General features: G+C 36.8%; 2 protein-coding genes and 1 long non-coding RNA gene across 3 annotated transcripts in view; 1 reads left to right on the top strand and 2 right to left on the bottom strand.

The window, feature by feature from the left end:
• Window positions 1–1,160: 1,160 nt before the first annotated feature.
• LOC129414511 (4-galactosyl-N-acetylglucosaminide 3-alpha-L-fucosyltransferase 9) lies at window positions 1,161–6,841 on the bottom strand. Its single transcript, XM_055168573.2, has 3 exons — window positions 6,722–6,841; window positions 2,585–2,628; window positions 1,161–2,389 (listed from the first exon to the last, which is right to left on the bottom strand). The coding sequence occupies exon 3, from the start codon at window positions 2,370–2,372 to the stop codon at window positions 1,278–1,280; it is 1,095 nt and encodes a 364-aa protein (XP_055024548.2). The 5' UTR covers window positions 2,373–2,389; window positions 2,585–2,628; window positions 6,722–6,841; the 3' UTR covers window positions 1,161–1,277.
• A 6,963-nt stretch (window positions 6,842–13,804) lies between these two features.
• Window positions 13,805–27,460, top strand: part of LOC141363855 (uncharacterized) — a 41,909-nt gene continuing 28,253 nt past the window's right edge. The window contains exon 1 of the long non-coding RNA XR_012369445.1: window positions 13,805–14,033. This is a non-coding gene — a long non-coding RNA (uncharacterized lncRNA). The remainder of the gene's footprint in view (window positions 14,034–27,460) is intronic.
• On the bottom strand, window positions 14,762–16,460 carry LOC129414505 (4-galactosyl-N-acetylglucosaminide 3-alpha-L-fucosyltransferase 9-like). Its single transcript, XM_055168565.2, has 2 exons — window positions 16,287–16,460; window positions 14,762–16,154 (listed from the first exon to the last, which is right to left on the bottom strand). Exon 2 carries the CDS (start codon window positions 16,124–16,126, stop codon window positions 15,008–15,010), a length of 1,119 nt encoding a protein of 372 aa, XP_055024540.2. The 5' UTR covers window positions 16,127–16,154; window positions 16,287–16,460; the 3' UTR covers window positions 14,762–15,007.

The following is a 27,460-nucleotide window of genomic DNA, read 5'->3' as shown; positions in this document are numbered from 1 at the left end:
GTTTAGCAACTAGTCAGACCATTAAAAAAACGAAACCGGAAGTAAGGTTCGGATCCAGACATGTATCACGTGCGTCAGATGAAACCATCTATAGAGAACAGAGAAAGAAAGAAAGTTAAAAAATCCAGAGCTCATGTAAAGAAGAAGAAAAGCATATGAGAGCACAAGGTGAGTCCAAGAGCAGAGCTCATGGAGACATTAAATATGTTGCCCTAACTAAACACAACATTTTTTGTTTTAACATCAACCATTTTAAGAGCCTACTGGATAAATAACTCTGCCAATAGTCAATAAGCACAAGAATGCAAATAGGTCTAATGGAAATGGGGGTTGTGACGGAGTAAAAACCTCTTCTGTTTATTTCCTTCAGATTTTGGTTCCCGGAATGCTTTGCATAAGGGTGTTACTTTAGTTTTATTCTGTAGACTTGTAAATGTTTTTTAACTTTAAACAAATTTTTATTTTAAATATAATTTTTTAAGGTAAGCAGTCACAATCAACCCATTTAAGCTACATTTAAACAAATAAATTAGAAATACAAAACAAAACAAAAAAACCTTTGTTTAAATGTAGCTTAAATAAAATTGATTAAATTCAATTAATCATTTTTTTTCAGTGTAAACGCACTCACTATTAAGGTTGGGATTTGTACCTTTTGCATATCGTTAACATATTACTAACACAGACTTAACCACTGAAGGAAATGTACAATTGTAAATTGGATAATTCACTGAAAAAAAATGTTTATTCAATTTACTACATTTGTTAATGTAAGTGGTTGCAATCAATTTATTTAAGCTACATTTATAGGTTCTGCAGACATGAGAAGAGGTACAAGAGTATAGCTAAAGACAGTAAACCGTTTTCTATAATAAGCAGATTTTTTTATAGCTATCCATTTATTCTGTGCATGTAAACGCACAATGACATAAGTTGTCAACGTAAATCTCTTGTGTTTTTTTGAACCATAAACCACACAAACACATTATTATACCAAATACACAAAATAATGTTTTTAGCAACAAAATAGGTAATCATTATATCTACAGTAAGTTACTGGCAAACCAGTAATCCTGTAATTTCTACAGATTTTTTACAGTGTATTTTTAAGAAAACACAAAGAAACTTAAGGATTTACTTTTATTCACTGTCAGATACTCTGAATTTTAAAGTGACTGGTTATGACTGGAGTTAGATTTTTTTGTGCAGTGAAAGAAAATCCTTCATCACACTCAGTGCAGTTTTTCACTTCAAATACGCAATACGAAATCATTGAATTAATTGTTGTACCAGTCATAGAGATTATGAATTTCTTTATAGTCTTTGTGTGTTGCTATATATTCACAGGCCGTGCAGATTGGCAGATCAAACTCTTGTTGCTGTAGTAAATGAGGTCGAGCCGAGAAATGTCTCCTCCAGTTAAAGTACCTGCGATACGCCTCTTCATCCAGGTCTAGACGGATAAGATATTCTGCTAGGGACTTTGCATCTGGGAAGTCTTCCACGTGAATAAAAGCATCGCCTGGTACAAAGTTTTCATAGTTTTTTCTTGGAGGTCCCAGCACCACAGGTACAGTACCTACTGCCAGAGGTCCATTTAACTTCTCAGTGATGTAGTCTTTGTGAATTGAGTTTTCGAAGGAGAGATAAAATTTGCAGCTGGCTATGGTGGAATAGTAGTCATTGTGGTCCAGGAACGTCCCATAAGCCTTTCCGTACATATGTATGTAGACGTGGTTCTTGAGTTCATTGTAATAGGCGTTCCTCGTGCCAACACCCGACCCGGCATTATTGTTACTTACGATCCAACAGACCAGTTTCTCCTTCTTGGGAATTTGGAAACTTTCATCTGGAGTTTTTCTGACAGTCAAGTGCAGCCTTGTAAAAATATCTGCGTCCTGTCTGTAGCTAAGTGTATGGTTGAACAAGTTTTCAATACCTGGTTTTCTTGCCGTGTTAGTCGGTGATTCGAGGTTAAACCATATCCACTTCTGGAACGCTGGGCGAGGAGACGGTGGAAGGTTGGACAGGTCCCAGCTAATGGATTTGTGATAGATGAGGACAGCGTCTGCGTTGCTGTAGAGCGATCTGTCGTCCGTCAAAAAACAACTGTCAATATTAAAAATGGTTTGACAATCGCTCAGGTTAAACCGGAAGTCTTCAGGCCAGAACCATAACAACAGTATCGGTTTCTCTTCCTTTACTATATTAGATCTCGCAGTGGCATTGACAGACTTGTGGAATTTTTCTAAATGCTGGTGCTGTTGAATTGGAGGGCAGTTGTTGAGAAATGAGAACCAGAACAAGACCACAAGAAGCGTGATCGCCACCACTGCAACCATGCGACACAGCAAAGCTACATTTGAGACCATGATTACCAATTTCTTCCCTAAAGATAATAAAAAAGCTTTTAGAAACAGGACTGAACAGGCTTTCTGGAGAAATAAGGGTACTACAAGCGCTAGAGATTTGTGATTTATTATACAAACTATTCTTTTATTCAATTCAAAGCCTTTTCAGGCTGCAATATGATTAATTTACATTTAAGCTGTACACTTGAAATGAAGGTAATGCAGCTCCTCACCTGTTCTTTGAGTCTACAATGAATTGATAAATGTAATGAGGAGCCTGTAAAGAAAACAAAAGAAGTACAGAAGAGATTGGCTCAGTATTCCATTGCTGTTTGCGTTTACTTCAAAAACCAAAGGTTCAAAAGTCAGAGTTCAGTATGTACTGTAGATGAAACAAAAATGTCATCCCACCACAGGTTTCTTCCTTTATTTAACTACCTCCACAGTGCTCATAAAACCAGTTTTTTTTGTGTTTCAGATAAACCTTACAATAGGCGTGTTTGTTATATTAGGGCCAGAACAAGACTTAACATCTAAAAAGCGATTATGGATGTACTGAAATTTGTTTGACTTTTGTGGAGTTATAAATCACCAATACAAAACGTGACAAAGCAGCATAACGTCATCTGCCATTTATTGGAAAATCCATTCCTTGTAACAGACAAGGGGCCGGTTGCACCAGCTGTGCGTAAGTTACAACGTAGCTTAGTTACTACGTAAATGGGCACTAAGTTACAACTTACGCACTACTAAATGTTTTTGCGTTGCACCATTAAACATGGGCTGTTTCTCAATATGCGTTCTTCAGCGATCTTGCGTCCTCGTGTCCTCGCTCTACGTCATCATTAACGGTCAAAGTTCATTCCAATTCTCAAGAACGCAAGGACAAAGGACGCATGAAAATACCCGGATGTGTTCTTGATATCGAGGATGCATCGAGTGCAGACTTGCTGAAATCGCTTTACGCCCCAGAAGTCATTGCGGCAAAACTTCCGAGTTCGTTCTTCCAAGGTCGCCTGGCAAGACCGATCTCCAAGAGGACGCAAGTCCGTTCTTTGCGTTCTTGGAATTGAGAAACAGCCTTAGTTTAAACGTAACAATACGTTGTAACTAAATATTTACGGAAGCCCCTGTCCATGAATAACGTTTGGAATAAGATGTCATCCAGATTATATAACATCGATGAGCTCGTATTAATTATGAAGAGCCGCAAATTCGTCAACGAGTTTTCAAGAACTGTTTAATTTTTTGTGTATCCATCAATTAAAATAAGATTTAAAATGTCTTCCTGTTTATTTTCTCTTCCATGTGTGGGATATATTTTTTCAATTAAAAGTGTAATGTTTTGAGTTCGATAACACATGCTTTAACATCTTTTTTTAACTTTCAGTTTAGGCGAGACAAGAATGAGTTTGAAATTACGTACTGTTCAGACTATTTCCTGTTTGCCCATTATAAGGCTTGTGATTGGGTTAAGGAAAATAAACGTCATTTTATGCGACAACGCATTACTTTATGGAGAGCTTACGACCTACTAGCTACGTTCTGCCTTAAGAACAAGTGGTGCAACCGAATTAAGTAAAGAGTTAGTTATGAACTAGCTAGTAGTTACTAAGCCTCTAGTTTGGACTTTACGTCCCAGTTTAAGTAAGAACTTACGAACGACTGGTGCAACCCTACCAAGATCATTTACAACATTCAAATACAAAAACTTCAAGGTACACAAACCTGTTTGGTTAGGAAATGTGTTACATTTTTCAAGATTCATTTCAGTTGTTAAAGTACAAGTAACTGAAATAAAATTTATCACATATTTTATTTAGATTTTTTTTACATAAGATTTTTTTTTGTACTTCTGTAGCTCTATAGACCATTGCAGCATTAGTACGAAAATTTAGCAGCATTTTCCCCACCCAAAACAAATCTAGCCAGAAACAACCAACACAAGCGCGTCACTGCATTGCTTAACTTAAAAGCCTGTTTCGTCTAGGAAATACAGTTGTGATCAAAAGTTTACATGAACCTCACAGAATCTATAAAATGATAAAAAAAATAGGAAAAATATCACTTAAAAAAAGTTATTTCAAGTAAGAAATGTATAAAGAAAGTTTGCAACACAGAGTAATAACAGAATTTCTAAAAAAATAACACTTGTTAAAAAATACCATTGGAAAAAGGGTGTGAAAAGTTTTGAGTTATTGTTTTTACTCGATGACAACGTTTGTAATTGTGTTCAGGTTTTGCCTGCCTATAGGTCACTGGAGAAACTGGTTGAGAGAATGGGGTTTAGTGTTTAGGCATTTCAGAAAAACTTTAATCTGAAGAGCTGCAAACTTGTAACAGTATATAGTGTGTATAGTTTAAACAGACTGTTAAGAAAATAAGAAAGCACGAACAATAAAATAATTGTTAACTACGGCAAGCAATTATTGTTATTATTTGCTTTTTTTGTTTGCGCTTTTTTGTAATGACTGTTGAATAAGTATAATGTGTTATATTTTTTCCTGCTGAAGCAGATTGGGAAGAAAGATGTTTCACAGTCAGAATTTTCACTGAAATCACAAAAAAGTAAAATATAAAACACAAATAAAATAGAAGTGTTCTATATTTGTTGTTTTTGGAGTGTAATTTATTAATATGACACCTAATAAATATGACACATAAGATTGCAGTTTTTCTGAATTGCTAAAACACATCTTTTTAAACCATCACTCATTTCCTCAAGACCTTAAACACAAATCCAAATTGTCACACTAAATTCACAGAACCCCTGACTCTTTTAGCAGAATCAAGCAGTTCCTTCAAAACATTTCACATACTTAAAATCAAACCAAGTTTTCAAACCATAAACACATAAGTCTGCTTACAGAAAAATACATGTTTATTGTATATAACAATATGACAAATACTGTTAAAATCTTTATTAAGTTGAATACAGTGAATACTTTACTGTATGTACTGCAAGTAATAGTAAGTTTTTAATATTACTGTATGCAGCATTTGTATTTTGTAAAAAGTCAGCAATCCAACTGCAAATTTTGCCAATTGCATCGTCTCTGTTGTTCTTTCTCATGCTCTTCATTTGCCTCTCAGACTGTTTCCAATTCCAAAAAAAAAATAAAACATTACAAAAAAGTGTCTATAATTTTGAGTTGTTGTTTTTTCTGGATGATAACTGTGTTGTAGTTGTGTTCAACTTTTGCCTGACTGTGTTCAGTATTTATAAAACAAGTGCATTGCAGCATAAAATGTGTGTTTTAGTGAGAAGTTTGTGTTTAGAGTTTTGCAAAAAGAGTGCACGATTTAAATGGGCTTAGGCCACTATGAATTTGGTTTAGGGATTGGCATTTAGTGTTTTAGCAATTCAGAAAAACTGTTATATTAGGACATTACGGTTACGCCCTTGCCTGTAGTAGGCTTGTATGCTATACTGTTCCAGTCCTCTTAATAATAGGCTATAGTTCGTCGGAACGATTCGGTGTTAGCTTATCCGCAAACATAAAGAAAAAATTCACATGTGAACTTGAACAAAGATGTGAAAAATAGAAAATAAACATGGCTCTGTTTAACAGTTTGCGTTGCTATAGAAAAATATCACATGAAGGCGCAGGGCTTGCTTTAGGCTACTCGCCGTCCTCAAACAGAAATTATAGGCTTTGTAAAGTCTGTTTTCTCTTAACTGCCGTGTTTATACTGTATCAAGAAACGCCAACACAGAGAGTCAATAGCATACAGGAAATGCGTCGAACACCGCGATTCGATACTGTATACTGTAACATTATTCCAAAATTGGGTGGGGGACATCGTGGGCTATATGCTGCAAAAAATATCATAATACTACACCTGAGAAAAGTCTTCTAACATAGGACTTATCATTTCCAATACGCTTTGCTGACATTGATAAGATATCCTACAGATATGATGAAGAAGAATTAAGCAAAAATAAACCCTTCCTGGTGCTTTCATTCTATGCTACCTGTGTTTCACAACGTCATCCGCGCAAACTGTTAAACCGAACTACGTCTTGCAAATATTATTTTGCATTAATTTCTTATAAAGATAAATGCTTTCACTACAATGTTTTAAGTTATGCTATGTCTTACATATAATAGTATTATACATATTAAATCATTATGATTAATGACTCCGCATCATCAATATAAAAAAATCACTTCATCTGATGTTTAATGTGAATGAAAAACTAAACTACTAAAAAAAATAGTTATTTGTTACCATGTACGGTAAGCTACACGTCTACCTTAGGCGTACGTCAGATCAAAACGCAGTTAATTACATTTGTAAAAGTAGAAATTAATTATGAAAATGTATAGTTTAAAATATATTTTGGGGCACCCCTGCCCTAAACCTACCAGATTCTCGCGGGTCTGGATCCAGCTTCTTATTCACAGCTTCTTACACCTGATAAAGATGCATCCATTGAGGTCATTCGAAAGACGCGACGCTTCCGGCTAGAAGGGATACAGCTATGGCAAAATCTGGCGGATCATGAAGCCTCTCAAGAAATCCCGGAAGTTGTCATCTTAGATTTTTTTTGCGGTCAGCCTAGATCTGGCTGCAGCCTGCAGCAGAAAAGACTGAATGCGATTAACTTAATGAAAGTTTTAAGACTGTATCTTAGCACTACAGATATTTTATTTATATTATTTTTCATTAAATTTGTAGTTTTAGGTTAGTAGAAAACTGGTTAGGCAAGGACAGCCTGAGGATATCTTTTGCAACGCATAACAAACCGCAATGGCTGTAGGCTACATAAACGGATGGAGTGTTTTGCACGGTGCTTGTTAAATAAATAAAATTAAAGGCAAAAAAAATAATTATTATTAACTTGTATAAAATGCATATTAATACGTTCAGGCAATAATAATAATGAAAGTGATGAAAATGGCAACTTCGATCCAATTTCATATTAACAACAAAAAGAAAACGACATGAGCCAAGGGTAGCCTATTGATATAATTTACAATAAATTAAACATGCCTTATGAGTCTTTTAAAAAAAATCTTGTTCTTTGTATATTTATAAATCAAACAGGCACAACACAGCACAGAGTCAATTGTACATTATAAATAGCATAAACATAAGCTTACATAGTGTGATGCATTTTAAGCTTTAAAGTTGTTGCAGGGTGTAAAACATGTTAACAAGGCACTTACCAGCAGCTGACCATACTAATATTCACATATTAGTGGATTTTATTTGTCAAAAAACATTGTTGATAGAACTACATAAAAATACATACACATATTGGTGTAATATATAAATATTGTAAATCAATGCATTAAGAAAAATCACAACTCTTTGTCTTTCACTTAATCTATTTCAATGTCTCACAGAGCTTCCAGGAACTAACTGAAGGCTCCATGAATCATGTGATGGCCAAGGTTTTTGGACTTTGGATGTTGTCAGATGTCTCTTCATAAAAGGATTAGGATGAAAGACAGTGGTTCTGGCTTGATATATAGATATGAAATAAATTCTGTGAAATGTTGGGTTTAGGGTTAGGTTTTGGGGTAGGATTAGGATGAAAAACTGTGCTCTTAATGTGAGATTTCACGAGATTTGGCACTATATGTATCCCTTTTAGCGACAACCTTCTGTCTTTCATACTTAACATTAAGGACCATGGCGCTTTTCTTATATTTGCACTGTTGCAAAACTTTATTATTGAACGTTTCATATTTAAAATGCATTAATGAATCCTCTCTCTCTGAGAGAGAGGGGGGGGGGGGGTTTGCTGAAGCAGAAAGTGTTATACTGTATGCTTGTAAGTACCACAGTACAACAAAATTAAGTTTAGCCAATAAAACTCATTTTCATTCATCCATTTTTAATATACTATTTATTAACACTCTCATGCTCATTTTTAATAGTTATTAATATGACTGTCTGTTCTTTTTACTCCATTTTAAACCTGCTGTGCATCTCTATATTTTTGTTTTGCCAAGTTTCCAAATCAAACTTGTCTGGGATGAATCACAATACGTGTTATAATATTAACTCCTTATCAACACTATTAAACATAGTTAGGGGAGACCGGGGCTGGTTGTCTCACGGGTTGGTTGTCACACTGCTTATTCCAGACATACTACATGGCGCTGTGGTACAACTTTGATATCAATTTGTTAGCCTTTAATAGTTTACTCATTTGCACTCATCTGCTGAGCAGATACAAAACATTGAGTTGAGGAGACAATTTTTTATTTTCATGGGTCAGAGTAAATTTTTATGTTGGTGTTGTTTTTGTGTTGAGATCTTGTAGGATATTAATCATTCAAAAACAAAACACCCATTAAAAAGCCCAAAGTAGTTATTTTAAGCCTTTTTTTAGCTTTCACGTTAAAGCCGTGTGGCAGCTATACCTTAGCATGTTTGTCAAGAAGTCAGTTAGGGATGGTTGTCTCATAGCTTGCGGGGTTGGTTGTCACATGTGAGTATTGGACATATAGACCTTTTAAGACTGTTTGTCTGTTGTTTGTTTTTGTTTGCTGTTAAAATAAAATAAATAAAGCATCACATAAAGATGTTTTAACACTAAAAAGTATTTCATTTTATTTCTCAACACAGTAGACAGTTCAAGTAACTGATCACCCACTTTAATCCCATTGTTTAAACATAATGGGCATTGACAACATCATAGGGTTGGTATTCATATTAAAACTTTTTTGCAGTTTCTAGCTTAAAAAACTAAAAAGTTACACATTATCTTTTCAGATCCCAATTTATCACTGAAATCCTATTGAACCACTATAGGGACAACCAACCCCATACCCCACGTGATGGGGTTGGTTGTTGTCACATTGTGTCAGAGTGTCTTTGATGGTTAATTACTTCCTGTTACAATACATTCTAAAAGTAAAAAGTGTACACATTTAAAGCCAAGACCTCAAGCTTTCATTTCATGTAGGAATCGCTGCTGAAAGATTTTTTGAAGATGAGCAATTCATGCATGAGTAAAAATTGTGACAACCAACCCCGGTCTCCCCTATATATATTACATACAGAGTTACAGTAAACTTTGTGTTAGCATTGGAGCATCTCAAGGCTGTGTTGGTTCTGCTGTGTAGCTTTTCTGCTTTCATCTTGTATGCAGATGACTGCTGTATATCATCAAGTATTTTGGTGATTAATATCTGTGTCAGCTGACTTAGACAACACTCTACTACATATTACATACAGAGTTACATATTAAAATTTGTGTGAGCATTTTAAAAGGTCATAGTATGTACCATTTAGCTACAGGTATTTGATACCAGAACCTTTGAGGTATTGATATGCACTCTTTGCTACCAATCTCTGAGGTACTATTACTCTTTAGGTGCAAAGGTGTACTTTTAAAAACGGCACTGTCCCAGTTAAAGCTACAGGGACCATTTTTTCTGACAGTGTAAAACAGAAGCAAATACACTTCTCATTATTTGACAATAACACCATTAAGACATTTACCACTTATGTGAGGCACATCCAGAGATTCTCATGAAGAAAGCTGACGGAAACACAAATATCTGTATTTATATTTGTGTCTATAATATTGATATAAAATATCTATATTTTAAATATAGTTTAATTAACTGCCAACCCCCCAAAAAGGTGATGTGCACCTTAAAGTTAATATAACTTTTGGTCTAGAAGCCTAGTCTTGGTCTCTTTTTAAAGCTTTTTTATTGAGATTTTACAGAGTTGCTAAATCACTGTTTTAATAGGCTATTAAATAAAAAATACTTATCAGTTTGTATGTTTAAAATATATATTTATATTTAATATAAAAAAACATAAAAATGAAAATGTTTAATGCCCAAAACATTAAAAAAAATCCAAATTTCAAGGTAAAATCGCAAAAATTTGTTTTTTGTCGTTTTACCAGCAAACTTCACAGAGTGTCATTGGTTTGCTGCTTACTCTTGTCACAAATAATATATATATACAGGGTGCGTTTTTTGAAAAAAAACAGAGGGGGGGATGTTTTCATAGGCGTCGATTTCGGCGACGGTGGGCACCCACCATATTTCGTCATGAGTTATTTTGTACCCACCACTAGTTTTGACTTTTTTTACTGTTTTCAGTGGTTATGAAGAGCAATATGAGAGAGAAATGTGGTAATCATTGTCTGACCTAACAAAAATCCATTATAATATTATTATTATTTTTTTATATATTTCTAATTTAAATATTTCTAATATTCAGAAATGCGCTCTCCGCTCACGAGCTCTGATCGGAACAAACCCGAACCTCACTGTCTGCTGAACTTGCGCAGAAACATCAAAATATAACCAGCTTTTTAAAATGGTTTTAAAACTTAACATTTAGACTATTTTAGCGCAAATTATGAGCTTATTGACGATTTTTTATAATTCTTTACATAATGCGTCTCTGTCCACAGCACATTTCAAAACATTTTAATTCATAAAAATAAATAATGAGAACATGAACTCATCACTGCATTTGCAGGAATTGTAAAATCTTTTTTCTTATTAACTCATGAAGCAGCCTAACGCAATATTTTTTTTCTAATAGCTTATCTTTCCCCACACATATGAACTGTGATCATGCACAACGAAAAACGCGTAAGAATTAAATCTTGAATGGCAAAACTGTATGGCACAATGTAGTGTCAACTTAAACATAAATATGAACAATGTATTGATTGCAAAGTTAAACCATTACAGTAGAAACAGTTTTACTGCTGCTTTTTTAAGTAATAATATTAACTTTACACCGCAATGCGGAGCTCCAGTGAAATGATAGAAAAGACAGATGCATTATGTGTTAGTCACTTAGCCTCATTTGCGCAAACTGGACGCGCCCTCGCCTCGCTAAACGCCTCATCTGCGTGTAACTTCGGCCATTCTCAGTGGTGTGACTGGGACACTAACTCTGCTTGTCATCATAAACAGATAATCAGATTGTGATGTTTATTCCCGCTTTATTAATATGCTGATGAATATGCTGCCTTCCACCGTTTCGACACACAGCTCCATAACCATCTCGCATGTGTTGATAGGCTACTCGTGAGGTGTAACCGGGTCTGTAACCAATCAGATAGCGCCGTGGGCGGGACATTGAGCAAGTCTGCAGAGCGGTGAATACAGAGAGGCTGCGCGCGGCAGCTGTATCAGAGCCAGCCAAAGCAGCGCATTTTAAAACAAAATTGACTTTAATCAAACCACGGATCAGTGATAAGTTTTGTGATCCGTCTCGCCACAAGTGTAGTAGCACTGATCACTTTGAGGGGGGGATAAATTTATCCCCACCAGGGATAAAAATAATTAAGCAGAGGCAGGGATACATTGACCAGAAAGGGGGAAATCCCACGCATCCCCCCCGGCAAATCGCACCCTGTATATATATATATATAACAATAGAAGTTAGGATTTAATTTGCTATCGCTTAAGTGAAAGAGGAGTTTACCCAAAATACTTTACACTTCAGCTAATAATTTTATACTGATTTTAAAACTAATAAAACAAATTATTCTAATTAAGAGCCTATTATATTATAGCCTATACTATGCCATTGCAAAAACAACAAATCTAATGGTGGCCTATAACGTTTGCACAGTAGTGTGTACATATTTGTAAAGTTTTATCAAAGTTTACTTATCTCTGTTTCTTTGTTTTGTTGTATGTGCAGGCACGGCTGCAGAATGAAATGACTGAGGGGGCATGTGAAATTGTTGGGAGGGCTTAACTTTATCCAGGGATTCGGTACGGGCACCCGCAGGGGTATGCGAGAGGAAAATGTAATGGCGGTCTGTTAAAGTGGGATTTTCCATATAATAAATAAATAAATAAACATGAACAGTAGTGATGGGAGAAACGAAGCTTTTCGAAGCTTCGAATCAATTGAACCAATTGCTTCACAAATTGATTCAGTTTTTCGAAGCGTTTGAAACACCATACACGCTGGCGACATCTGCTGGTCAAAATAGTGTAAAAGCAGCAAGATCTGTCCAAACATTTTACACTTTTTTACCAAATAATACCAAGATTGTTCTAAAAATATGTTTTTAAGAAGAATAAAGTATTTAATTTAATTAAGACATAATTAAACGTGTATTCTGTGTTTTAGTTTTATTTATATGGCAAACACATCATTAAAACGAACTCTCTTTTTAATTCAGCATATTTTTGTCATTAAATCTGTCTATAAACAAAATCTAGACAAATTGGTAGTGTTATTATTAGTCAGAAGGATGAATGTTTTATGAACTTTTATAATAAAACTGACGCGAGTTCACCTACACTGGTCATGTGTGATTAACTCCCCCTAGTGGTGAATCATCGGATTTTGTTTTATTAATGAACATTTATTGTACAGAATACAACATTTGTCACAGGAACCTACAAGGGAAGTGGAGGGAAGGGAGGTGGTATCAATAAGTCAGTTCATATCAAGTTTGTGTAGTAAAGAGTTCATCATAGAAAGAAAGAAGCATCATGTTTTTTTGTTGTTAATTCTTCGAAGCGTGGATAAGAGGTACTGGAATTAAATGAAAAAAAATTTAAATAAAGGTTTTTCTTTTTTGAATTTCTGTTTGTGAATGTAATGTTTGGATACAAGTATAAAAAAATTGGTAACAAATTCAATACATTTCTGTTTGTGTGTAAAATAAAAAACAATATCTCTTTTTGTAAAAGTGTAAGAATTATCAAGAAATCCAAGGTGATTAGATAACATCAACCAGAAATTACGTACATCCTCACATTCATAAAAAAATATGCAAAATGGATTCATCATCTTTGTTACACAATGAGCATTTTTGGTCAATGTCTATATTTGGAAAGCAAGATTACATAGGTATCTTATGAAGTATTTTAAACTGAGTCTCTATTATCCTGTTAGAGATGAAAAACTTGCATGGTAACAACCACGTCTTTTTCCAATCAACATCTGGAATCAGATTGTCCCCAAAAAATTTCCCTCGAGGAGAGCTCTTATTCTTATGTATCGGATTTTCGAAACGCTTCGAAACAGTTATGACGTAATGAAGCCTCGTTTGCTAAAATCACGCGACTTTGGCCAGTTTGAAACAAGCTCCGAACCACTGATTCGAAACAAAAGATTCGTTATTGTTTCGAAGCCTCATGAAGCGTGCTTCCAAATCGCCCATCACCAACGAACAGTAAAGATTTCCTTTGTAATCGCTTTTATTTTAAATAAAAAAACTATCATTTATTAGTGTTTGACAGAAACGTAGAAGAAAGCTGCTGTCGGTTTCTTGGCACTACGTGCTGCAGCCGCTATTTGCGTGTCATCTCGTTTCATTCATTCCATATAACGTTATATTTAAATATCCTTAACTGGCTGGAATCAGGGAAGCTGTCAAGTGGGACGTTTTATGATAAAGTTGTTAGACTCACGAAGAATGAGAGGGACCAAGAGACAGAGAGAGAGACTTTTTTCTATGACAAAAATAGAAATACTGAAATACGATGGGCGCGTCTTATGCACAGGACACGCGAGCATGTGCTTTCATTCATGGTGAGACCGCCAATATAATGTTATAATGAATTTGCAAACTATTATAGCCTACCTATTGTGCGAACAGTAAAAGCTTTCGTTAATGTGTTTGATGGGTCTGCACGTGACGTACGCATATATTGAGGAAGAGCGCACCGGTAAACATGAGGAAAGCTCTCATATGTCATCTATTAGCTGGGGGCAGTAAGTGTACGTTTTTTTTACCATAGTAAACTCGAATGGCGTTCGATTTGTAGTTTTCCCTATTTGGCCCCAGTGTGTCTTGTCATGTGCTGAATCGTTTTGTATAGTTTGTGTGTCTTGAACTGTTGCTTCTTGTGACAACTCAAAAGGTTGAACATTTTATTTGTAACCATGAATATAAAAATAAAAACAGAGGGGGCACAAATCAGAGCTGAGGGGGCAATGCCCACTCGTGGTCCCGGGTCTGTAGTATGTGTGTATTTTAAGCATTTCCTTCATTTCTGTTATGAGTGTTGTTAACTAAATAACACCCATATTTCATAAATTAAAAGATCATTAAAAGAGATTATTTGATCAAATAATTCATATTTAGTTTCATAAACTGATGTGACCAGAAAGTGCTTTGATGTGAAGTTAAACACTGCTTGCTGAGAAGTATCTCATGGCTCTTCATGTGATTCTTTTGTTTTCTTAAAATTGTGCCAACATTTCAGCTTTATCTGTTGTTTGGTTGAGCATAATTTTCTTACATAATGCCACAAAACACATCTGAACCGGTTTATCAAGGTTTGTAGTTTTGCTTGAACAGACAGCCAGATGAATAGGCAATCTGTTAATCCCTTATTTAACTCATCTACATAAAAACACTTTTTTTATATTAACAGACAATAAGTACCAGAATAATGAACACATGCACATTTATTCATATATGACTTTGGACAATGATAAAATATGATAAAATGATTCATATAATACCTTTGACAATGATAAAATATGCCAAAAATATATATATATAAGTTAGTATTACAATATTACAGTGATGCAATACAAAAATATAAATGTTTGAGCAGAAGACCACAGTGCTGAGGATAATTCATGTAAAATATATAGAAAACTATGATTTATGTAACTTTAATATGCCACTGATTAATTATAAAAATACCTGTGGGCTAACACAAACATCTGAGATGACATTAGTTGAAAAACCATTCATAGATATCGTGAGCTTCTTTATATTCTTTGTGTCTTCCTACATAATCACAGGCCGTACAAATAGCCAGAACAAACTCTTGGTTCTGTAATATTAAATGAGGTCGAGCTGAGAAATGTCTCCTCCAGTTAAAGTACCTGCGATATGCTTCGTCATCCAGGTCCAGACGCTTAAGATATTCTGCTAGTGACTTTGCATCTGGAAAGTCATCCACATGAATAAATGAGTCACCCGGTATAAACCTTTCATAGTTTTTTCGGGGAGGTCCCAGCACCACAGGTACAGTACCTACTGCCAGAGGTCCATTTAACTTCTCAGTGATGTAGTCTTTGTGAATGGAGTTCTCGAAGGCGAGATAAAATTTACAGCTGGCTATGGTGGGAAAGTAGTCGTTATAATCCAGAAACGATCCATAAGCTTTTCCATACACGTGTATGTAGACGTGCTTGCTAAGTTCGTGGAAATAAGCGTTTCTCATGCCGACGCCTGTCCACTTTAAATTGTTACTCACAACCCAACAGATGAGTCTTTCCTTTTTGGGAATTTTAAAATCCTCATCTGGGATCTTATTGCTAGTCAGGCGTAACCGCACAGGAATGTCAGAGTCCTCTCTATAACTGAGAGTCAGATTAAACAGGTTTTCAATTCCTGGTATTTGTTGTGTGTTAGTTGGTGATTCAACATTCATCCATATCCACTTTTGGAATGGAGGGCGAGGAGATGGAGGAAGTGTGGACAGATCTTGACTAATAGCCCTGTGAAAAATAAGCACAGCATCCGTGTTGCTGTAGAGAGATCTATCATCCGTCAGGTGACAGCCGTCAATGTTGTAAATAGTTTTACAGTCGTTCAGATCAAATCTGTAATCTTGAGGCCAAACCCATAACAAAAGAATAGGTTTGTCAACCATTGCTTCATCGAGTGAGTTGTTCTTCTCTACGTGGTGTCTATCTGAGTCTGGCTTAATTAAAAGTTGTTGAGGTAGACAGAAGGTTTGAGGTGAAGTCCATACAAACATGACGGTCAGAGAAATGAGAACAGCGACTGTCAATATAACAGCAAGCCGACACAGCTGAGATCCAGTCGAACTTTTGTTCAACATTTTATGACTTAAACAGGATGAATTTGATCTGTATCACCAACAAGAATAAAAACAATGTCTCTTTAAAGAAAGGCATGTAGAATATAAATGTAGTTCAAATAGACCTGTGAGTAACTACAGTACAGTAAAACTTTTATATTATATTCAAATTACTCCTCACCTCTATTAGAAGCTCCTCGTAAATAATTCAGAGAAATTTTCAGCTTTGTGTAAGCAAAACAAAGCCACACGTTGGATTGCACAACACTACAGAACTTCTGTAAACATGACTTTCATTGGGGAACTGCATCGGTGTTAATATTACCAACCATGAAGGTCTTCACATGGGTTGAACAGCGGTGTCTGCTTCGGACCAATCACAATTCATTATGCTAATATGACAATGATGTTCTGACACTGAGCCCTACCTCTTCAGATCAAGTTCCAGTAAGACACCTAAACCAGTTAAACAAAGCTTAGTCACTACAAAATTTATATGAAGTACAAAAGTATCCAGGTAGTGACTTGTATTCTATCAATGTTCCCACACATCCTTGTGTGTATTAAGACATTACGGAAGTACTTTTTGTAATTGGTGATCATTTTAAATAATTTTAATTGAATCATATTCTGTTTTGTATTCTTTAATTAACATTCAAATCTACCTGGCATAATAAATAGATATTTTTGATTCATTTAAATTCTTTAGAAATTGTTATTTCCAATAGATTACGAGGAGTCTGGTATTACCCCACTTTGTTAACATTTTCTGTAGACATTTCAGTATTACTGGCAGTTGTTTGCCAGTAACTTACTGTAGATTTAAAGGGAAATACCACCCTTTTTATATATTTTACTATGTTCTTACCTCAACTTAGACAAATTAATACATGCCTATATTTTTTCAATGCATGCACTTTTAATCTTTGTAGAGCACCCCGTGAATTTGTTAGCATTTAGCCTAGCCCCATCCATTCATTAGGATCCAAACAGGGATGAATTTAGAAGCCACCAAACACTTCCATATTTTCCCTATTAAAGACATGAGTAAATAAAGTGGCAAAAAATAAAACTTTTGTTTGGAGCCGTAGGAATGAATGGGGCTAGGCTAAATGCTAACACATTCAAGAAGCGCTGTACAAAGATTAAAAGTGCACGCATTGAAAAAATATACGTATGTTTTAATTCATCTACACTGTAAACCATTTCTGTAGAAATTACAGTATTAATGGGTATTACTGGCAACTAGCTGCAAGTAAGTTACTGTTGATTTTACATTTATATCTCGTCAATCAAGAGAAAACGCTTCCCCGCCAATGACGAATCCTTCCGCAACTTTTTGAACCCGGAAGTATTGTCCTATGGCAAGCAGCTGCATGTCCGTGTCTGTTTTAAAGATCGCTCTGAATGGGATCTCTATGAAAAGTCTGTCAAAAAAAAATTATTATCTCTGCGTTTTTGCAGAAACCTACCCATATTCAAAAGCTGATTACAAAAAAACTAATGAAGGTAGGATGAAACTATTTTTTTTTTAAGCAGAGGGTCTGTTCTTTCATTTGATATATTGTATGTTTATATATTTGGGGAAGAACATTTTCTGGAAGGCATTAAACTTTTGTGAAAATCATGAAAAACACTGGCGCTGGCTGGCAACTTTAAAAAAAAAACGCTGGCGGTGAAAGAGTTAAAATGCATGTTTGAGCTGTTTCAATTTAAAAACTGTAAGACTGAAAATATAGGATCGTATTACTCCATCACAACCCCCATCTCCATCCTGTACCATTTGCGGGTTTGGTCAAGTACAGCGGGGGTTAAAGGTGATCTTCTGATCGGTCAGTTTGAATGTTTTACGTTGGGTTTGGTCAAGTACAGCGGGGGTTAAAGGTGGTCTTTTGATCGGTCAGTTTGAATGTATTACGTTGGGTTTGGTCAAGTACAGCGGGGGTTAAAGGTGATCTTCTGATCGGTCAGTTTGAATGTTTTACGTTGGGTTTGGTCAAGTACAGTGGGGGGTTAAAGGTGGTCTTTTTATCGGTCAGTTTGAATGTGGCGTTGGGTTTGGTCAAGTACAGTGGGGGGGTCAAAGGTGGTCTTCTGATCGGTCAGTTTGAATGTATAAAGTTGGGTTTGGTCAAGTACAGTGGGGGGTAAAAGGTTGTCTTCTGGTCGGTCAGTTTGAATGTTTGAGTTTGGGTTTGGTCAAGTACAGAGGGGGGTAAAGGTGGTGTTTTGATCGGTCAGTTTGAATGTATTACGTTGGATTTGGTCAAGTACAGCGGGGGTCAAAGGTGGTCTTCTGATCGGTCAGTTTGAATGTTTTACGCTGGGTTTGGTCAAGTACAGCGGGGGTCAAAGGTGGTCTTCTGATCGGTCAGTTTGAATGTTTTACGTTGGGTTTGGTCAAGTACAGCGGGGGTCAAAGGTGGTCTTCTGATCGGTCAGTTTGAATGTATGACGTTGGGTTTGGTCAAGTACAGCGGGGGTCAAAGGTGGTCTTCTGATCGGTCAGTTTGAATGTATGACGTTGGGTTTGGTCAAGTACAGCGGGGGTCAAAGGTGGTCTTCTGATCGGTCAGTTTGAATGTATGAAGTTGGGTTTGGTCAAGTACAGTGGGGGTTAAAGGTGATCTTCTGATCGGTCAGTTTGAATGTATGACGTTGGGTTTGGTCAAGTACAGTGGGGAGTCAAAGGTGGTCTTCTGATCGGTCAGTTTGAATGTATGAAGTTGGGTTTGGCAAGGACAGTGGGGGTCAAAGGTGATCTTCTGATCGGTCAGTTTGAATGTTTTACGTTGGGTTTGGTCAAGTACAGCGGGGGTCAAAGGTGGTCTTCTGATCGGTCAGTTTGAATGTATGAAGTTGGGTTTGGTCAAGTACAGTGGGGGTTAAAGGTGATCTTCTGATCGGTCAGTTTGAATGTATGACGTTGGGTTTGGTCAAGTACAGTGGGGAGTCAAAGGTGGTCTTCTGATCGGTCAGTTTGAATGTATGAAGTTGGGTTTGGCAAGGACAGTGGGGGTAAAAGGTGTTCTTCTGATCGGTTAGTTTGAATGTTTTACGTTGGGTTTGGTCAAGTACAGCATGGGTTAAAGGTGCTCTTCTGATCTGTCAGTTTGAATGTTTTACGTTGGGTTTGGTCAAGTACAGCGGGGGTTAAAGGTGGTCTTTTGATCGGTCAGTTTGAATATTTTACGTTGGGTTTGGTCAAGTACAGTGGGGGTTAAAGGTGATCTTCTGATCGGTCAGTTTGAATGTATGAAGTTGGGTTTGGCAAGGACAGTGGGGGTCAAAGGTGATCTTCTGATCGGTCAGTTTGAATGTTTTACGTTGGGATTGGTCAAGTACAGCAAGGGTTAAAGGTGATCTTCTGATCAGTCAGTTTGAATGTTTTACGTTGGGTTTGGTCAAGTACAGTGGGGGTTTAAATGTTGTCTTTTCATCGGTCAGTTTGAATGTTTTACGTTGGGTTTGGTCAAGTACAGTGGGGGTTAAAGGTGGTCTTTTGATTGGTCAGTTTGAATGTTTTACGTTGGGTTTGGTCAAGTACAGTGGGGGGTCAAAGGTGGTCTTCTGATCGGTCAGTTTGAATGTATGAAGTTGGGTTTGATCAAGTACAGCGGGGGTTAAAGGTGGTCTTTTGATCGGTCAGTTTGAATGTATGAAGTTGGGTTTGGTCAAGTACAGTGGGGGGGTCAAAGGTGGTCTTCTGATCGGTCAGTTTGAATGTATGAAGTTGGGTTTGGTCAAGTACAGTGGGGGTTAAAGGTGATCTTCTGATCGGTCAGTTTGAATGTTTTAGGTTGGGTTTGGTCAAGTACAGAGGGGGGTTAAAGATGGTCTTTTGATCGGTCAGTTTGAATGTATTTCGTTGGGTTTGGTCAAGTACAGTGGGGGGTTAAAGGTGGTCTTTTGATCGGTCAGTTTGAATGTTTTACGTTGGGTTTGGTCAAGTACAGCGGGGGTTAAAGGTGGTCTTTTGATCGGTCAGTTTGATTGTATGAAGTTGGGTTTGGCAAGGACAGTAGGGGTTAAAGGTGATCTTCTGATCGGTCAGTTTGAATGTTTTAAGTTGGGTTTGGTCAAGTACAGCAAGGGTTAAAGGTGATCTTCTGATCGGTCAGTTTGAATGTTTTACGTTGGGTTTGGTCAAGTACAGTGGGTGTTAAAGGTGATCTTCTGATCGGTCAGTTTGAATGTTTAACGTTGGGTTTGGTCAAGTACAGCGGGGGTTAAAGGTGGTCTTTTGATCGGTCAGTTTGAATGTTTTACGTTGGGTTTGGTCAAGTACAGCGGGGGTTAAAGGTGATCTTTTGATCGGTCAGTTTGAATGTTTTACGTTGGGTTTTGTCAAGTACAGCGGGGGTTAAAGGTGGTCTTTTGATCGTCAGTTGGAATGTTTTACGTTGGGTTTGGTCAAGTACAGCGGGGGTCAAAGGTGGTCTTCTGATCGGTCAGTTTGAATGTATTATGTTGGGTTTGGTCAAGTACAGTGGGGGTCAGAGGTACTCTCTTCTGATCGGTCAGTTTGAATGTATGATGTTGGGTTTGATCAAGTACAGCGGGGGTCAGAGGTACTCTCTTCTGATCGGTCAGTTTGAATGTTTTACGTTGGGTTTGGTCAAGTACAGCGGGGGTCAAAGGTACTCTCTTCTGATCGGTCAGTTTGAATGTATGATGTTGGGTTTGGTCAAGTACAGTGGTGGGTCAAATGTGGTCTTCTGATCGGTCGGTTTGAATGAATGAAGTTGGGTTTGGCAAGGACAGTGGGGGTCAAAGGTGATCTTCTGATCGGTCAGTTTGAATGTTTTACGTTGGGATTGGTCAAGTACAGCAAGGGTTAAAGGTGATCTTCTGATCAGTCAGTTTGAATGTTTTACGTTGGGTTTGGTCAAGTACAGTGGGGGTTAAAGGTGGTCTTTTGATCGGTCAGTTAAAATGTATGAAGTTGGGTTTGGTCAAGTACAGTGGGGGGTCAAAGGTGGTCTTCTGATCGGTCAGTTTGAATGTATGAAGTTGGTTTTGGTCAAGTACAGTGGGTGTTAAAGGTGATCTTCTGATCGGTCAGTTTAAATGTTTTACGTTGGGTTTGGTCAAGTACAGCGGGGCTTAAAGGTGATCCTCTGATCGATCAGTTTGAATGTTTTACGTTGGGTTTGGTCAAGTACAGCTGGGGTTAAAGGTTATCTTCTTTTCGGTCAGTTTTAATGTTTTACGTTGGGTTTGGTCCAGTACATTGGGGGGTTAAAGGTGATCTTCTGATCGGTCAGTTTGAATGTTTAAAGTTGGGTTTGGTCAATTACAGCGGGGGTTAAAGGTGGTCTTTTGATCGGTCAGTTTGAATGTATGAAGTTGGGTTTGGTCAAGTACAGTGGGGGGGTCAAAGGTGGTCTTCTGATCGGTCAGTTTGAATGTATGAAGTTGGGTTTGATCAAGTACAGTGGGGGTCAAATGTGATCTTCTGATCGGTCAGTTTGAATGTTTTACGTTGGGTTTGGTCAAGTACAGCGGGGCTTAAAGGTGATCTTCTGATCGGTCAGTTTGAATGTTATATGGTGGGTTTGGTCAAGTACAGTGGGGGGTTAAAGGTGACCTTCTGATCGGTCAGTTTGAATGTTTTACGTTGGGTTTGGTCAAGTACAGTGGGGGTTAAAGGTGGTCTTTTAAACGGTCAGTTTGAATGTTTTACTTTGGGTTTGGTCAAGTACAGCGGGGGTTAAAGGTGGTCTTTTGATCGGTCAGTTTGAATGTATTACGTTGGGTTTGGTCAAGTACAGCGGGGGTTAAAGGTGATCTTCTGATCTGTCAGTTTGAATGTTTTACGTTGGGTTTGGTCAAGTACAGTGGGGGTTAAAGGTGGTCTTTTGATCGGTCAGTTTGAATGTTTTACGTTGGGTTTGGTCAAGTACAGTGGGGGTTAAAGGTGGTCTTTTGATCGGTCAGTTTGAATGTATCATGTTAGGTTTAGTCATATGGTCAAGGGATAGAGGATAAAGGTCAAGGTTTTCATGAGCTCTGGATCTTTTTGCCTTTTTCACTTTGCTTTTCTTCTTCATCTCAGTTCTTGGGTTTAGGCTATTAGGCCAAGATTACAGTTCTCAAGTGTCACTCTCTTTCTTCTGAACTTTCTTTCTTTTTCTGTTTTCTATACTATCAGGTAATACCTCACATACACTGGAAACAGTTAATTGTACATGTATTATTTACCATTTCATGCATTTATAGTGTAACCATTTCAATTGTAACTTTAAGTCAATACTGTAAACCTTTTCATTTATATATCTGTTGTTTAGTTTTGATTTAATGGTAATACTTAAACGCTACCTATTGCAATACAATATATTCATACTCTAGCAACGCTCTCAGACATATTGTGTCCGAAACCCGGGAACGATTGCAATGTTGTTCTCCTTACGCAACTTGATCTCACAAATTTCCGTGGTATAGTCACAGAATATTTTGCTCATTTATCTGTTGCATTGTCATGGATCTCCACATTTTTCCGTGGCCGAACCACGGACATTCTTTTCTGTGTTCATGTCGCGGATTGGTTGCTCGGCTGTTTTGTCCTGTTTTCTTGCCATTGTCGCTTTGGTTTAGGGTTAGATTAACATAAAATGACATCCCTACCCAAACCCAACTTTAACCCTAATGCCAGGCGACAATGAAAATATGAAAATCTAAAAAATAAATCAGAAAAAAATCGTATAAACCAATACTTAAAGGGGACAGAGAATGAAAAAACATTTTTACCTTGTCTTTGTTCTACCCACATTCACGAACATACAAAAAGTGCTAAACATGCTAAACATCTCAGTCTCATAGAAAATCCTCTTTTAGAAATGTCAGCCAGAAAACAGCCCAATCTGAAAAACTGATGCTTATGACATCACAGGCATCTGACTGCCCCTCCACTTTAAAATAATTGGCTACATTTTTTGAGTTGCAGCAAAGTCAGCCAATCAGTAATGAGATTGCAAGTTAAGCCAGTAGGGGGAGCCAAATAGGTGGAAACCACTTGTTTAAAATCCCCCACCCTAATAGAGGTTTTTGAGAGAGGTTTTTAGGGAGCTTCTAAGGCATTACAGACCCAAACAAAAAATTTTGTCTACATGTCACATCACAGAACAAGGATAAATAATCCATTCAATCATTCTATGTCACCTTTAAAGTGACATCCTAACGCAAACACCAAATCTAACCATAAGCCAAAGCGACAATGGTAAGAAAATAGGATAAAACAGTTGAATAACCAATCTCTGACAATTACACGGAAAAGAAAATCTGTGGTACGGCCATGTGTTCTGTGTTTAATTGTTTAATTTAGTTTGTTTTTTTGGTTTCTGGTTTCCTGTACCCGGTTTATAGTCCAATGTAGTTATTTTGTTGCCTGTCTCCCCAGGTGTGTCTTGTTAGCTTTGTAGCCCATGTGTGTATATAGTGTATTCAGTTGTCTGGTGTCAGTCGTTGTTGGATGTTAATGTTGTTTTGTCAACCTGTTCTTGTCACGACAGGGTAGGAGAGACAGGACGCAAACGCAAGGTTCCAAATAAATAACATTTAATAATAAAAACACGAGGGCTGACAAGGTGAATACAGAAACTCTAACACAGTCTCACCCCATGTCGTCAACACTTGACGACACCTGACCACCCGCCAACATGCGACGCGGAGGGTATACCTTTCGCGTCATTTTTTGACGAACTGGGGACTTCAATACTATTACGTCCGTTGCATTCTCTTCTCCTATTTTCTTACCATTTTCTCGTCGGTTTAGGGTTAGATTACGCAAAATTAAACAGTGTACGCAAAATTAAACAGTGTGCGCGAAATTAAACAGTTGTCACCTGGCGTTGGGGTTAGAAACAGTTGTCACCTGGCGTTGGGGTTAGAGTTAGGTTTGGGTAGGGATGTCATTATGTAAATCTAACCCTAAACCGACGCGAAAATGGTAAGAAAATAGGAGAATGCAACGGACGTAATAGTATTGAAGTCCCCAGTTCGTCAAAAAATGACGCGAAAGGTATACCCTCCGCGTCACATATTGACGAATGGTCAAGTGTCGTCAAATATTGACGACATGGGGTGAGACTGGGTTGGAAACTCAGGAACATGAACACAGGAAACAGACAGGGTATCGAAGACAATGATCCAGCAGTGAGCAAACAGAAGACAGAGGTATATATACACACAGACTAAATGACAAACAGGTGTGATGAGGCAGGTAATTAATCAATGAATGTCCAGGTGATAACAATCGGAACAGAGACAAGACATGACACGGATTAACCGTGACAGTTCTTGTATCTTGTCAACCTGTGATTTTATTAAAGCTTAACGACTGCATGTATCCACTTCCTTGACTATTTAAATTGAAATCGTTTTGTTTTGAAACTCTCAGACTCACTATGATGCTGAAATAATTGGGGTTGTTGATGAGAATATTACCAACTATGACATTTAAACACTAGGTTCATATTTTTGATTCCTGAAATCATAAAAGATGGTTCATGCCAGCATAAAAAAGACAATAAACACCTTTGCAAATCAAGGATGATATAGCAAAGAAATAACCCAGTGCCTTTATTTGTATTATTTATAATTCATGTTTGTTGTTAATTTTAGGGTGCAATGTTGTCTGATTTGTATGTTGCTTTGGATAAACGCATCTGCTTAATAAACACATGCAAATGATTGTTATTTGCATGATGTATGCCAGGGGTCACAACCTTATTGTGAGCAATGGCAACAACCACAATGGATGAAACAATCTGGAGAGCTACTTTTTCGACACAATCTACTCAAAGCGTTACTTTATTTTATTTTACTTGTTGAAATGTTTTATTATTTAAAAAGAAGCCAAGCTAATATAAAAACTATATAATAAATAAATATTAAAATTGAGGCTTATCTAGACTTTTCCATGTGTCAATGCTGCATTTAATAAATTTATGTGTCAATTTTTATACTGCCTGTACAGTAGAAAAAAATCCATTATTTATTAATGTTTGTTAGCCATTTTCCATGATACATGTAAACATGACTCAGAAAAAGGTTAGGATTACAGGAACAGAGCAAATACATGAATTCATTAAAGGAGCTAAGGGTATTTAAACGCAGAGTTACAAAACTTTACATGACTTTCAGTGCAAATCGAGGTCACCAAAAACTCAATCAGCAGAAAAACTCGGTATGGTGTCATGTTTTTACAAACATCATGAACAAATTGAAAATAGTGGAAGATTATTGAATATTGACAGCTTCCCTATACAGATCTGTCACATCTCTCTTTTACATATAACATCTCACCTACAGGCCACTTCCTGATTCTATTTTTTCTTTTTTTGCATATGTGTCACACTACAATGTTTAAGAGCATGAAACAAATTTAAATATGGATCAAAGATAACACATGTAAACACAACATGCAGTTTAAATGAAGGTTTTTATTATGAAGGGATAGCTAAATATATATATACAGCGGGTGAAATAAGTATTGAACACGTCACCATTTTTCTCAGTAAATATATTTCAAAAGGTGCTATTGACATGAAATGTTTACATGTTAGTAACTACCCAAGTAATTCATACATACAAAGAAACCAAAACAATGAAGTTTAGAAATTAAGTTATGTGTAAATGACATTTGAAGTAAAGGAGGTGCAAAAAGGCATGGAGAGCCAAGACAACAGCTGAAACTACACCCTTAAAATGGATGTGTTAAAAACAACACATTAGTGTTGATTCTGGGAGATCACACTAAAGCGTTGGCATGGAATACACATCTCTGTGTTATAATTGTGTTATTACTTCAACACAACTTGTGTTTTGTTTTAACACAAAATCAACACAAAATGACAAATAATAATGAGTTAAAATTACACATAATGTGTTAAAAGCTTATCGTACAAAGATGTGTAAATCCTTTCTAAGAGTGTATCAGTAATTAAAAAACAACCCAGAATGGTGCGCTGTGATTGGTTAAGTGGTTTTATTGCATTCTGCAGAGAAGGAGGACTGACGTTTGTCGGGGTTTGCAAAAAAGGGAGAAAAGATGACAGAATAACATGGCGGATATCGGATTTTGCGTAAAATGAAGAATTGACTTTTTAACCCTTGTTTGGTGTTCGGGTCTGTGGGACCCGTTTTTAATGTTTACTGAAAGAAAAAGTATGCAATTAATTGTTGTTTCAACCTCAGATTCATTGGCCTTGGCTCATTTTCTATGAAAAACATAAAATTAAATAACTTTATAATTACTGTACACTGTGTACCCCCCCTACACATTTATATTACATATGTGGTGTTCGGGTCCACTGGACCCAGGGTTAATAAGAGAGTAAAAATTGAATGTGCTATGTGACTTTACTCTGTTTTTCTATTATCTGGGACTCCTGTGAGTGCATGAGTGTGTTTGTATATGTATGTACATATGTGATGGATGCATGTCAGAGTTTTGTCCTTCTGCTCTTGCTGTAATGCCGCAAGCATAACACATGTTATATATCATGCTGCATGCATGCACATTTGTCTGTACCTACTGTCCCAAACACTTTACCTTTTGTCTAACAGGAATCACTCTACATTTAACCATAATCTCCCTTACAAAAAATCCATAATTTTATTGCAGTAAAATTATGGTTATTTGGTATATTGGTTACCATTTGTAAAACCACGAGTTTACCACAAAACCTGTGTGTGTGTGTGTGTGTGTGTGTGTGTGTGTGTGTGTGTGTGTGTGTGTATCTGGTCATTATCACCTTGTGGGGACCAATTGTCCCACAAAGATAGGAATACCAGTATTTTTGTGACCTTGTGGGGACATTTTGATGTCCCCATGAGGAAACAAGCTTATAAATCAAACAAAATGATGTTTATTGAAAATCTAAGGTACAATAAAGTTTTTTGTGATGGTTGGGGTTAGGAAATGGGGTAGGTTAGGGGAATAGAATATACAGTTTGTATGGTATAAAATGCTTTACGTCTATGGAATGTCCCCACAAAAAATGGAAACCAGAATGGGTGTGTGTGTGTGTGTGTGTGTGTGTGTGTGTGTGTGTACCTGGTATTTATCACATTGTGGGGACCAAATGTCAGCTGTGTGCATGAGTGTGTTAGAGAGAGTGAATAATAGAGAAAGTAAAATATTATCCATATATTGTGGCCAATAGCAACACATTGTACTGCAATGTGTGTGGACCATATAGATGGACACAGTATATGTGTATAAATGCAAGAAATGCATATGCAACACAGCTACACATTAAAAATCTGCTTCTTATCTGTTGTGTTGGCTGGCATGAACAGGTTATGTGTTCAGTGTGGATGATGTCTTATGATACGGCATCTGTTCAGTTG

Source organism: Misgurnus anguillicaudatus, chromosome 5, assembly GCF_027580225.2.
Source record: "Misgurnus anguillicaudatus chromosome 5, ASM2758022v2, whole genome shotgun sequence".
In the NCBI taxonomy this organism is placed as follows: Eukaryota; Metazoa; Chordata; class Actinopteri; order Cypriniformes; family Cobitidae; genus Misgurnus; species Misgurnus anguillicaudatus.
Note: the sequence above shows the minus strand (reverse complement) of the source record. Positions and strands in the feature narration are given on the sequence as shown.